The sequence below is a fragment of the Mastacembelus armatus genome, chromosome 6 (assembly GCF_900324485.2).
Source record: "Mastacembelus armatus chromosome 6, fMasArm1.2, whole genome shotgun sequence".
In the NCBI taxonomy this organism is placed as follows: Eukaryota; Metazoa; Chordata; class Actinopteri; order Synbranchiformes; family Mastacembelidae; genus Mastacembelus; species Mastacembelus armatus.
The window spans coordinates 16,130,985-16,143,917 of record NC_046638.1 but is presented as its reverse complement, the minus strand read 5'-3'; the positions used below and the strand labels follow the sequence as shown (position 1 = coordinate 16,143,917).

Below are 12,933 nucleotides of genomic sequence, written 5' to 3'. Positions count from 1 at the left end.
CTTAAATCCAAATGATCGTGGCACAGCTGCTCTATAGCTTGGCACTTCAACTTTAAAGTCTCAAGCTTCATTTAAAAAAAAACTAAATTCATCTTGTTTTCATTGATAAAGTTACAATAAAATACAGCTGAAGACAATATTTTTCATTTTTGCCTCGTTTACATCCACTGTGATTAACCTTGGTAAGCTGAGTATTCCAAAATGAATTCATACCTCAGAAGATTTCCATCCATCCATTATCTATACTTGTTTATTCCCATTTAGGGGCACAGGGATACACCCTGGACAAGTCACCAGTCCATCACGGGGCCTGTGAGAGACTGAGCTGGTAGACAGACAAGCCACAGGTTGATTTAAAAAAAAAAAAGGGTTTATGTACCCAAAATGCTAAAAGATAACAATTGAGGAAAATATGACAAAGTTTCAACTCAGTCAAAAACCTCCCAAAATAAAAATAAAAAAACAAACAACGGACTAGACTGTACTTAAGTACTGGATGATCAGGCCATTTGAAACAAGAGGCAAATTACATAAATTACATCACTAAGAAACATAGAAATAAATGAAACAGCTCTCAAGTCTGTCAGCTTAAAGTAAAGTGAAAACCAATACATCCAAAATGTAAATTATACTAAACAACTTAAAGAAAATCTTTAAAAAGAGAGATCCCCCTTCCCCCTACATCTTTCAGCCAATGGAGTGGTCCTTGAAACGGGCCTCAGCATAAGACCAAGCTCCACCCTCAACCAAGAACAAGTAACAGGTAACTCAAAACAAAGAAAGCTCAATAACACAAATGACAGAACAATGTTAACTAAATATGTATGCTTCATTCAGAAAACCATGTGTCAAAACCATTAAAAAATGAAATCCTCTAAACAAAATAACTGTATAATTTAACCTACAAATAAAGTGTCTGCAACTGAATATAACTAAATGTGAAAACACACAGTGTGCAGAACGTGGACCTTTAATGTGATGGCTGTGTTCAGGGCCACATAGAGACAAACAACCTCACACACTCACACTCACTCCTATGGGCAATTTAGAGTCACCAATCAATCTGACATACATGTTTTTGAACTGTGGGAGGAAACCAGAGTACCTGGAGAAAACCCACACAAGCACAGGGAGAACATGCAAACTCCACACAGAAAGGCCCCTGCAGGGAACCTTCTTGTTATGAGGCAACAGTGCTAATCACCAAGCCACCCTGGCAACCTGTGCATGTTAAAAATGTTTCTTAGCATCAAGTAATCCTTGATAACACACACTCAGTCATGATTGCTTTTGAATCAGGGTTTATGGGAGTAGTAAGACAACAAAAATAAAAACTAAAAGATGCTGCATACAAACCCTTTACACAGTTATCTCATTTGTGTTTCTAATTTTAGGGTCAGATTCATGTGTACAATTTATATCCTTTCAAGAACTTGAGTATGTTAAATTACAGCTCTCACACTGGAACAAAGTAGTAAATTTGACATAACTATGCCAGCCATTTCCACATTAACAACCTATAATTGGTGTCCTGCTTAATATAATTTCATAAGTGTGCACTGAGGTTAAAAAAAAGAAAAAAAAAAGGGAAGAAACCTGGAAAAAGCCTGAAAACAACAGTACAATTCCCACAACAGATAGGAGACCTGCTAGCAACTATCTGGACTCTGGTGAATCAACTGACAAACAAATCGTATCTGGTGGATCAATCACAAACAAACCTCGTTTGCTCAGGGAACAGTGTAAAGACCAAAATGTAACATAGCAAGTCAGGTTGGAGTGTTTTATTGGCACGAACAACTCACCGTTAAAAAAAATAAAAAAGTTAATGGTAGAAGAATCAAAGTGTTACTCATTTTGACACACACACACACACACAGTAACAAAAGATGAAGGACTGTTTACAGGTAACACTGAGTTGGCTACTTCATTTAGGACAGACTATAAAACATCACACACATATATATATATATATATATATATATAAATACATCAAAGGAAAATGTGCTGAAATTCTGCAAAACGAATTGATTTAGCTATTCAGTGAACATGGTGACAGAAATTCTGTGGACCAATTCAACTACCAAATTCCTTTGAGTCTAAATCATTACTTTGTGATTTTTACATCTGACAATTTAAAACAGATTAAAATGTTTGTCACAAAGATACTATGCTCTACAAAAAAAAAACAAAAAAAAAACACCAAAAAAAGAATCCACTGTCAGAATTAAGTTTTCTTCATTATATTTTATGTTGGAGTAAGTATGACACTTAATATACAATTTGGGTGGTATACAGTATCTCTCAAAATATAGACATTTGAGTGTACTGATACCAGTTCTAATATAAGTCTCACTTACAGTCTTTAAGATGTAAGAAATTCACCCCCACCAGCAGGTGAGATATCAGGACAGACAACAGCAGTGGGACAAAGGAACAAAGAAAAATTAAGTAGACTCACATCAAGGAAAGTGGAAAAAGACACAACAGAAAGCTCACAGGGCATCCTGGAACAAGCAAAGGCCACAAGGCAAAAAGAAAGGAAGAACTGAGGTCAGCTGACATGGCTCGGTTAGTTTTCCAGTATGTGTTAAAGTTCACAACACTGCACACATTATGAGTCTGTGGCTGATCACAGCAATATACTCATAAAGAAGAAAAGACCACAATGTACCATCTGGTTTACTCTGGGACTCTTCTGAAGAGACAAAATACATATCAACACTGTGAACAGGTCCAATAAACACAATTCTATTAACTTTGTACATGAAGTGCTTTAACAGAAAAAAGGAAAAAGACATCAATTTCCCTCCCTGAATCTTTGAGTCGTGTTACTTTTGGGCAAAGATCAAAGATCACATGTTCTGTACAATTCTGAATACTATGGAATTTAATGCAAAAGGTTTCTGGGGATCATTTGTAAGCAGCCCCTAACCGTAACAAGTACTTGCATATGTCATTCATTTCACTCTTAAACTCAGCTTGATGTTGCAGCTTCTCATCATTTAAGCAATATCACCATACTGCGGAAAAAAATAGTTCTGATCTTGTCCCATTTTAGAATACTGTTTTAATATGGACAGCCCTGAGCAGTGCAGTAATACATCAAGTGAGGACACTGGCTTTGCACGCAAAAAGTACTGCATTGGTTATGACTTGCAGACTTGAGAAACTGTATAACAGTATTAAACACCTCAGTTCTTCACTACTGAAATTGGGGATTTGATGAACTACACATTTTCGCAGTTTTGGAATGTATTGTGAATTAGGTACACTTACAGGGAAAAAAATCATTCCATAATAAAAAAGCCTAAGGAAGAGCACTGTATGTAGTTGAACATGCTAGTGTTTTTTTTTAATCATAATTATTACAGGGCATTTGATTCAATTCCAGATGTTCCTTGTTTTCTTCATTGGATTCCTTCATTTTGGTCTTGAGTCTAGAATAGGAATTTATAGCTGATCACAACCTTCATATGCAACCACAGAATACTAAAGAAAATGAGTTTTACCTGACCCTAAGGCTCCATAAAACTGCTGGTCCTTGGTAGTCTGTGTCTATGACAGACTTCTAAGTCCAAATGGGTCAGTCCTTCTGAGAAGCTTAAATATGTTGCTAGGGTTTCCTTTCTGTGTTTCACGATAAAGGGGTTTCTACTACCCTTTACACCAGCTAGTAAAATTAATAAAAAAAAAAAAAATTAAGGATGGTAAGCCCTTAGGACTGTCTTGCACCAGTCATTTGTGAATTCAAACATACATTTATAAGTAATGTCTTTAAGTCTAGTAGTAGTGTAACTACTAGCCAGTGATTAGGTTGCACCACTTAAACTAATCCTTGAGTAATGTGTAATTGCTCTGAAAGTCAGTAACTACTACAGGTTTTGAAGGTAAACAGGTATGACTTGGTTTTATTGTACATGCAGGGTCAGTAGTATTGATGCAGTTTGGTATCAATATGTTTTGGAAAGGTCCAATTATGTTAACTTAGAACTACTAGGTCACCTAATATTGCAGCAAGTTAAACTTAGCTCAGGCTGGATGGCTAACAGGAATTAAAATTATACCTGAAAGTTATTGGCTGTAAATATTTAACAATAACTAATCTCTACATACCTTGCGTGGTGCAACCTATTTAAATCTAGTGATGTGCAAACCACTTTATACAGTTTATACTTACATTTTAACTAGGCAAAGTTTTGAGCTGGTGCAAATGTCACTATAGTATTTTACCTTCCTTGCTCTAAGAAAATGTGCCATTCTCACTGTACTCGATAAAAAAAAATTGTAGGATCTTTAAACGGTCTAAATGGCCACCATTATGAGGATCAGTGAATAATTTGGATATTTCTACATAACTGACAGGCTCATGGATCAAGTAAAATAATTTGGAGTGGGGCTGTGTGGCCTATTATCTAATACAATATATTTAAGATTAAACTATGACAGAAAACAGCTTCACAATCTTTTGACAGCTTTAGAACAATATTAACAGAGCAATAATGGCAAGATTAGATAAGCTTAGAAGTGACTAGTAAAAAACACCTTCATTTTGGCCTTCAGGGGTGTGGTTATGTTGCAGTGCGTTTCCATCACCCCCATCCTAAGACAAGGTCTGCACAATTAGTAGAAAAAAAAAAGAAAAAAAAATTCACAGCAATTTTAAATCAGGAATGAATGAAAGAGAGTTTGCTTTCCCCTCTTCCCTTACATCTTAGAAACTTCGGTACCCAGAACTCTGTTCAACAGATCCTTGTGGAAGGTCATTATCCAGTGACCATGTAAAGGGAGACTAATACTCATGTCAACAATAATAAATAAATATGTAGTGACACAGGATTGAAAGACAATTTGAACAGGAGTGGAATGCACCATTCTGCCAAAGGAAAGGTGGAGGAATGGATGGGGAGATGATGTAGCTTTTGCAGTACAATACTTTACTAGTTTTTCCTTCTGTATTATCGTCAGGAAACACGCTGCCAGAGGAATTCATTTCATAGTGTTTTTGGTGAAGGTACCAGTTTCGGCTTGTTCCATAGTACAAAGTCGAAGCAGTTACTTTTCAACCTTCTTTTTACATTTGCTGTTAGCCATGAGTTTAGTCAAGTCATGGTCCTCTTCTTTTCAGGGTATGGATTTGGGATTTCAAGCCATTTTGGCATTGATTCTGGCAGCAACCTAGAATGATTGTAGTTTTTGGAAAAGTTCAGTTATCATAGTGCTAATTCCCTTAAAATATATGGCCCACTCCAGTCTTTGGCTGTCACATTCTCAGTTTCAGCCATTATATTGCTGCTGATAGCGACGGTTCAGCTCACGCAGCTCCTTCTCTCGCACCCGCCGGGCTTTGTTAGATTTGGTAGAGCGGCTGGACCGCGTGGACTGGGCTGACTTGGTACTGTGGCACCGCGATGATGCCCGTTTCAGGAGGTTCTGAGATATACAGCGCTGTAGGTTCTTCATGGAAGAGGCTGCGGCCATAGTGACGATCCAGGGGTGCTTGAGGGCCTGGCCAGCTGTAAGCCGCTCGTTGGGGTCCACCGTTAGAATTCGTTCCACAAAGTCTTTGGCCAGGTTGGACACGCTGGGCCATGGCTAGAGTGGAGAGACATGACTGTAATAAACAAACTGAGTGGACTGCATCACTAACAGCATTTCACTTCAATCATTAATGTTGTTCAACTACAGCAACATGTGCTCTTTCTACCATGTAGAGTCAGTATATCTAAATTAAACTATATAAGAATGAAAGTGAAAAGAAATAAAAGGCCAAACATGGAACCTAAGAGTTAACTATGTAGTAATAACATAAACTTTGTATGTTTGATTGTAAGAAGAGAAATTTTTTGAAAATATGAATACATTTTTCTAGTGTAGGATATTTTAAAGATCCCCTCCAGACGTACTGCATTTTAGGACATAAAACCCCATTCTGCTTTGAATAATAATTTGTGTCTGATAATTTTTCCCACAAAATGTTTGAATAGCTAGTTAGAATTGCTAAATGTGCTCTCCTTAAGAATGTTTGAGTAGGCAAATACTGTTCATCTCATTTAAATGCTGGACACAACATGTCTACTTCACTGAGAAGACCATTCTAATTGTATCCATTGACCCCAGCGTTTCATGGTTCCACATCACAGCAGTGTACGTTACATATTGACCCATAACTAGCTTCCACAAAAAAGCAGGTGAGTAGCAAAAAACATTCCCTCTTCAAGATTATTGCTGAAATAGTGGCAAACTCTCTACATGCATCATTCTACACAGGGAAGATCAAACAATGAAGCAAAGCAACAAAACATTTTTCAGTGGAGGGCGACTTAAAATTATAGTTGAAGAATGTATAGTTTGACATGAGCACTGTTCTGTCCACTGTACACAAGAGGGCAGCATAGTGACATGAAGTTGAGAATGTCCAGGACAGCGTAGGGGCTGCTCCGATACTAAACTTGGTCCTTTGAATATAATAGGTGTTTATCTTATTCAACACAATGAGATTAGTTTTGTTCTTCTGATATTTGATATAATGAGTGCGGGGTAATAAAACCGATGTGCTGCTGTACGTTTTGCTCTGAGAGAATGTCATGTTCTCAAAAGATCTAATGTAAAACAGAGTGTTGGTTAAAGCTAATGTTGTTGGAAACTGCTGTCAACTCTCTCCGTGACATGGACTTACTTAATATGGGAGACTGGTACAGATTCAAACTCTTACCCCCTGCTTAGACAAGAACTGGGAATATCAATGCTGCTTGCCTTTCCACACGCACACACAAAGTTTGTACACGTTGTCATGCTTGGCAACCAGCTATGTTTTTGGTCTCCCAGTAGACAACTAAAACCCCCTCCTTCACACAGCGGGTAAATCACAGTACTTGCTAAAGATACATGACACATATATAACCCTCTGACATACATTTCTCCTCCAACTACAACAATGTCCAGACTGTGACTGGTTCTTGGAGTGCAGCTGTGAATGTGACCATCATTTATCACAGCTGTAAAGTCACATGTCACCAAAAGAAGAGCATTCAGGAATGCTTCACCTCAGCTCCTCCTCCCACTTACCCTCAGGGCAGCATTTTTTTCAGCTGAAGTGTCACAGCCCTTTCTGTTATTCATTGTGACATATTAAGAGTTCTTGTATTGCATTAGACCTATGGAGAATAAATTACCCCTTTATGATTTGAGAAGTTCTAGGCCTCTGTTATGACTGAGTCACATTCAAAACCACTGTAAAATGTCAGTGGATATGTTTTTAATATGTTCAATTTATGCCATTACTTCATAGAGACAGCAGAGGCACTGAAAACAAAAGACATTCAATTTAAAACAATATCAAGACAATGAAAAGCTGCATGTTTGGTATTTTTGAGTGAAACAGCAAGTCTGCATGCACTTTTCGTCAGAGTTCCAAGGCCACCAGCACAAATCTGAAGTGCTTCTCCATGTGATTTTTCTCGGTAATCAATAAGTTATAGTAAATGTTTTAAAATATTTCAAAGTTATTCATTTTTGTTTTGTTTCACCAATCAATCAACTTATTGCTTCAGTGCCACAAACCTTTCAAGAATACAGTAGTGTATTAGGCTTGAAACTTTTAGCTACTTGAGGCAAATACTTTATGGTAATTGCAGAGTTTGTGACAAGTACTAGTGCTATGTTGCAATGTTTTTCCACATGGGTCCCTGTTTTGTTTGCATTATGTTTGTACCATGTAAAGGCACGTTCATGTGATTTGACACTGTTCAATAACCGACAGTGATCTGACAAAAAAGCAGCAACAAGCTAGCAAACACTGAAACATCTATTTTGCAGTTGCAATGCTATATTAACCCCAGCAGGACCTTTAAAGTTGCTAATAATTTCATAATTAATAATGGGTCAAATCACAATGTCTAATGTGGGAGGGTTTGCCAGCAGTGGTGAATCCAGAGAATGATCACCAAACTTTGTAGTTTCAATCAACTCGACCACGCATTAGCATTACAGTGTCTTTAAGCTTGTTTTGGTTTTCCACCTCACAGCTTTACTGGATTTCAGAGGTTGTTATGAGACTAAAACCAGAGCCAAAATGAGATTTAAAATTAGACCTATATTTATCAGGCAAACATAACAACCTGATCATACTACTGGCAAGTTCACCATATCAACCTAAACTACTCGTTGGAAATACCTCATCCATATCTTACTTCACTATTTGCAGGCCTCAGCTAAAATGGAGGCTCCCTGGAAGCAATTTCAGTTATTAAATTTGTAAGCTCTAACCTTATCTTACCTGTCAGACACTTGAGAAGTTCAATCTGGACTCAACCCCAGAAAACTGAGATGATTTCTGCTCCTTATTAAATATTACAAAACTACTCAGCAGTTATTTACACTGGAGTGGCCATGTATCAGGCAAACATTAACCAAGGGCCTCTTTTGTAAAGCTCTCTGGCAACATAAACAACCCACGGTATGAAAAAAATAAGGGGTCTACTCAGCATTTTTTCAACTAGATTCACAGATTGAGCATAAACTATTGTGTGAGGGTATATTAGACAGCACGAATGAACGAGACTGAGCACTGTATGTTAAAAGGCAAATAAGCTAAACACAAATGTAAGTGTAAAAGTTTAGTTGACTGAAAAGTGTTGAATGCTGTCATTTAACAGGAAAAGTCACTTCACAGGAAAAGCTGAACGTCTTGGAAATCTGTTGACAAAGCCTCATGTGGTGTGAGGAATGCGCTCCAAAAATGGGTGAAGACTGCTTGAGTGAGTGTGTGAGTGTGTGTGTGTGAGGGAGGGAGAGAGAGGGAGAGGGAGAGAGAGAGAGAGAGAGAGAGAGAGAGAGAGAGAGAGAGAGAGAGAGAGAGAGAGAGAGAGAGAGAGAGAGAGAGAGAGAGAGAGAGAGAGAGAGAGAAACTTCTCACCTCTCCAGAAAAGCTGTACTTCCCCTTGAGAATCTGTCGGTACAGCCTCATGCGGTTGTCGTCCTCGAAGGGCATGGTACCACTCAGCAGGATGTACGATATCACCCCCAGAGCCCACATGTCCACCGCATTTGTATAGGGCTTCCTCACCAGGATTTCAGGGGCAATGTACTCGGGTGTGCCACAGGTGGTCTTCATTAGACACTCATCTCCCTTTTTCCTGCTACTGGCCAAACCAAAGTCAGTGATGATAATCTTGGAATCAGCTCCAGGGTGATAGTAGAGCAGATTCTCTGGCTTCAGGTCTCGGTGAGTGATACCTAAAGTATGGAGATACTTGACACCGTCCAGGACCATCTGCAGCACCCGAGTGGCATCTCGCTCTGTGAAGGAGCCGCGCGCAATGATCCGGTCAAAGAGCTCTCCTCCGGTGGCCAGCTCCATCACCATATACACACGTTCTGCAGTCTCAAAGACCTCCATCAGCTGGATTATATTGGTATGACGAACACGTCTGAGAACACACAACTCTGATTCACACACTTCCCTTCCCTCCCGGTAACGTGTCTCAATCATCTTGATGGCGTACGGCTGCCGTGTGCTCTTGTGTTCCACACGGACAACACGGCTAAAGCTCCCACGACCTATCAGAGCTTTGATCTCGTACTTGGCTGTGACCCGGGGGTCAAATTTGGCTCGATATTTTGCTACCTTCTTCCGCTGGGGGTCAGATAATTCTGACGGGTCCTTTGGGGGTTGGACGGAAGCAGTGGGAGTGCCGGCTTGTGCCTGGGCCTGATATGGGTAGGCGGAGTCAGCCTTTTCACCTCCCCCTCCACCGGCTCCACCCATCTTACTTCCAGTGCCATCCCCTCGTATGAAGTGCTTATAGATATCTGTCTGAGGGGGTTGGAGAGAATCAACCTGAAAAATATAATGCACAAATGCATAACACAGTTGATTATTGATGCAAAATGCACATGAGAGTAGTAAAGGAACCTCTCAGTTTCAGTAAAGAAAAGAACAGAAGACATAAGCCTAAACGTGAATTTGACCAAACTTTTTACCTATAAAATCATAACGTTTTCCAGACAGATTGAGTCCAGAGACTGAGATATAGAAGTTTATGTTCTTGTTTTAAAAAAAAAAGCATGGAGAAACACAGACAAACAGCAGATAAAAAAGGGTGCTGTTTGACTGTAGTGAGAGTGGACAGTGACCGAGCTCAATGAAAGTAAAATACTATTTAATGTATAACTTTGTAGACTGCTGTTGCTGCAGGCTACACGCTAGTTCACTGCCCACTCCTGATTTTAGCGAGAAATGGTGTGATCTTTTGAAATGAAATAAAGATGTTTTTTTAACTGTTTTAACAAAATTTTTTGGACTTCCATCTGGATGAATGAAATGTGCACGTGTCGTACTCATTAAATGTTCAATAGTAATTTTTATAAATATTTTTTTACAATCCAGAACTCAAATATTTTCAGGTCATCTGTTGAAACTATAAAGATTACTTCAAACACATAATTATTTATATCACATTGTTGTACTCTTGTGACAATAAAGAAATAACTGTTGGTTAACCGTAAAGTTAATATTAATATAATAAAAGTGGTATAAATAATCTGTTAAAACATTGTCCTTTACTGACCTTTTTGACCAGGTCCAACTGAACATCCCCTGGAGGCTCAGGGAGGACCTTACTGTTCCTGCACCCCATCACATTACCTTGGGCCACTGCCCAGCCAGCCACACAGGCCACCAGGAGCCCTGCCTCATCACCGCAACAGCTGATTCAACGCACTCAAGGCATCCGACATCCAGGCTGTACTCAGACTCAGACAGAGGGTTCGTGAATAAAGTTGAGTACACCAAGTCAAGTTCCAACGAGCTGTCATCAGCAATCACATTTCATGAGTACAACTAATGCATTTGCTTAAGCCCAGTTTGAAAAGTCGAAAAGTTCATGAATGCATTTTGGCAAACACGTGTATGTCTCAGCTCTCTCAACAAGTACCGTATCACTGGATGTCTTTTGCTGCAATTGTCTTTTAAAGGCCTGTGCCGGAGAACCTGAAACAAACAGCCAGGCAGCAGTATCAACAGCAAGGGAGCACATCGAGTCCCTTCAGGAAGCTAGCAAGGCCCCATCTCACATGGTGCAAAATCTTGAATGTTGTGGAGAAAATTGCATGAGCTGAGTTAGTGTGGCTGCTCACAGTAGAGAAATGACGGATCAGGAGAGGGAGGGTTGTGCCCTGAGCATCCAGCCTCTTCAAAACAAGTTTGAGTGAGGGTGCCTTTAGGAGAAATGTAAAGTCATCCTCCGGATTCATGCAGAGCTTCCAGAGAAAATAAGATCATCAACTACGCTTCGATCCATCGGGAGAAGCTGCAATGTCAGCAGTGGTCTTGCCACAGATAAGGCAACTCCCCTGGAGAATCACAAGCCGGGGAAGAGTGGAGAGAAGCTGTGAAATGCAGAACACAAAAGGAAATATGAACCTTGAGTGATTATGAATCGGCCCACCAACACATGCACACTGAATGCTGAGATGATATAGGCTGCTTTCTACACTTATATACAGCTTACAAAAGTTATATTTAACAACTGACCTTAACAGATTATTTATTTCAGCACTAAAGCTACACACGATATTTATACTGGATCTGTGTGATGGAGCCATATTGTCAAACTTTCAGCCAAAACAGAAAACAGGCGAATGCTTTGCCATTGCGCGAAATAACTGCACGGCCACAGATGGCCACTTTTTCCACAGCATCCAAGTTGGAAATTTGCTTCATATAAATACACTTTTTTTTTTTTTTTTTAGGTTTTTAATTCTCAGTGTTGTCAAACTTATTTTTCTATGTCAGACATGACAACAGCAAATTAACCATAAATCTCCCTCACAACACAGCTCATACAAATAAAAGAATAATGAGCCCTAAGTTAATGTGCATAATAAGCTACATGTAAAGTACAGATGTTTAGTTAGGACTACAAAATGACCAGGCCTTGCTCATGTCAATGTGTTTTTTTTTTTTTTTTTTTGTAGCCAGTAACACTCTTGACCGTTTTACTCGTACGCTGTCTAACATTAGGACAGGGGCAAAAATATTTTTACAAGCCCGACATTACAACTGTAAAAGAGATTTCACCCTCACCTCATGTCTTACCCGACAGAGCGAAGTGTTTAGGCATGCTAACTAGCTCGCTAGCATCAGGGCAGGACTCCCAGCTTGGCCAAATCCAGCCTCCTCACCCCACTCTCAGCTGAGCTCTCCATTTTCACCTCGGAGTTTCCCAACTTTATTCCCGAGCACAAACTATCACATCCATCACGTCTGTTCTTAGCATCATTTGCTGTCAACTCCGAGTTTCGTGGTTTGTTTTGGAGAAGTCTGAAAATGTGAAGGGAGTGTACAAAAATAATGCAAAGTTTTCCAAAGTTGACTTTGTGGACGGTGTTTTTCGACCAGGACCACCTTCCCTCAGCCAGGCAGGACCGAGAACAAACACGCAGATACACAGGCTTTCCGGTTCACACTTTCAAAATAAAATGCGCGTTTGAAACTGCTGCGTTTTCTGAGGTGGTACAAGCCACAAACACGGGTCTTTATTATCTATTTAATTTTAGATTTCGTAGGTTAATGTATGGCGCGTCAGTAAAACCAATGAAAACATGAAGTCCTGTCGTAGAGGCTACACACTTAAAATGAAACGTCATATTAAGGAGAAGAACTCAGGATTATCTCAAATTGCAAAACTGCAAGTTTAAAAAAAAAAATCTTTCTTAATTTTACCTAACTGGGACATAAGTCTGAAAAACAGACAAAGAAGGCACTTGACCATATGGCTCTAAAAGCTCTACTTCCATTTATAAAAATGCTGAATTGCTGGTAACATATTTAAAATCTATAACATAAAAAGAGTTAGCATCAGGGCAAAGCAGGCAGGTGCCTCAGGGCCACATGCCTCTGGTGGTCCAGAAATATTCAGTGTTACTGTG

The 12,933-nt window shown here is 39.3% G+C and overlaps 1 protein-coding gene across 2 annotated transcripts; it reads right to left on the bottom strand.

Annotated features, from left to right (window-relative positions):
• Positions 1-1,801: 1,801 nt before the first annotated feature.
• On the bottom strand, positions 1,802-12,414 carry pskh1 (protein serine kinase H1). 2 transcript variants are annotated; one of them, XM_026312195.1, is made up of 4 exons: positions 12,089-12,414; positions 10,572-11,391; positions 8,918-9,841; positions 1,802-5,595 (listed from the first exon to the last, which is right to left on the bottom strand). In XM_026312195.1, exons 2-4 carry the CDS (start codon positions 10,638-10,640, stop codon positions 5,278-5,280), a joined length of 1,311 nt encoding a protein of 436 aa, XP_026167980.1. In that variant the 5' UTR covers positions 10,641-11,391; positions 12,089-12,414; the 3' UTR covers positions 1,802-5,277. The 2 variants fall into 2 exon arrangements, with proteins under 2 accessions (XP_026167980.1, XP_026167982.1); XM_026312197.1 differs by having other exon boundaries at positions 12,101-12,414.
• Between the last annotated feature and the right edge of the window lie 519 nt (positions 12,415-12,933).

Bases quoted from the DNA above. Each gene is read 5' to 3' on its own strand.
- pskh1 (XM_026312195.1), bottom strand. From the start codon at position 10,640: ATGGGGTGCAGGAACAGTAAGGTCCTCCCTGAGCCTCCAGGGGATGTT. The intron at 9,842-10,571 runs GTCAGTAAAGGA...TATATTTTTCAG, and splicing joins AGTTGGACCTGGTCAAAAAG to GTTGATTCTCTCCAACCCCC. The intron at 5,596-8,917 runs GTGAGAAGTTTC...TCTCCACTCTAG, and splicing joins AGTACAGCTTTTCTGGAGAG to CCATGGCCCAGCGTGTCCAA.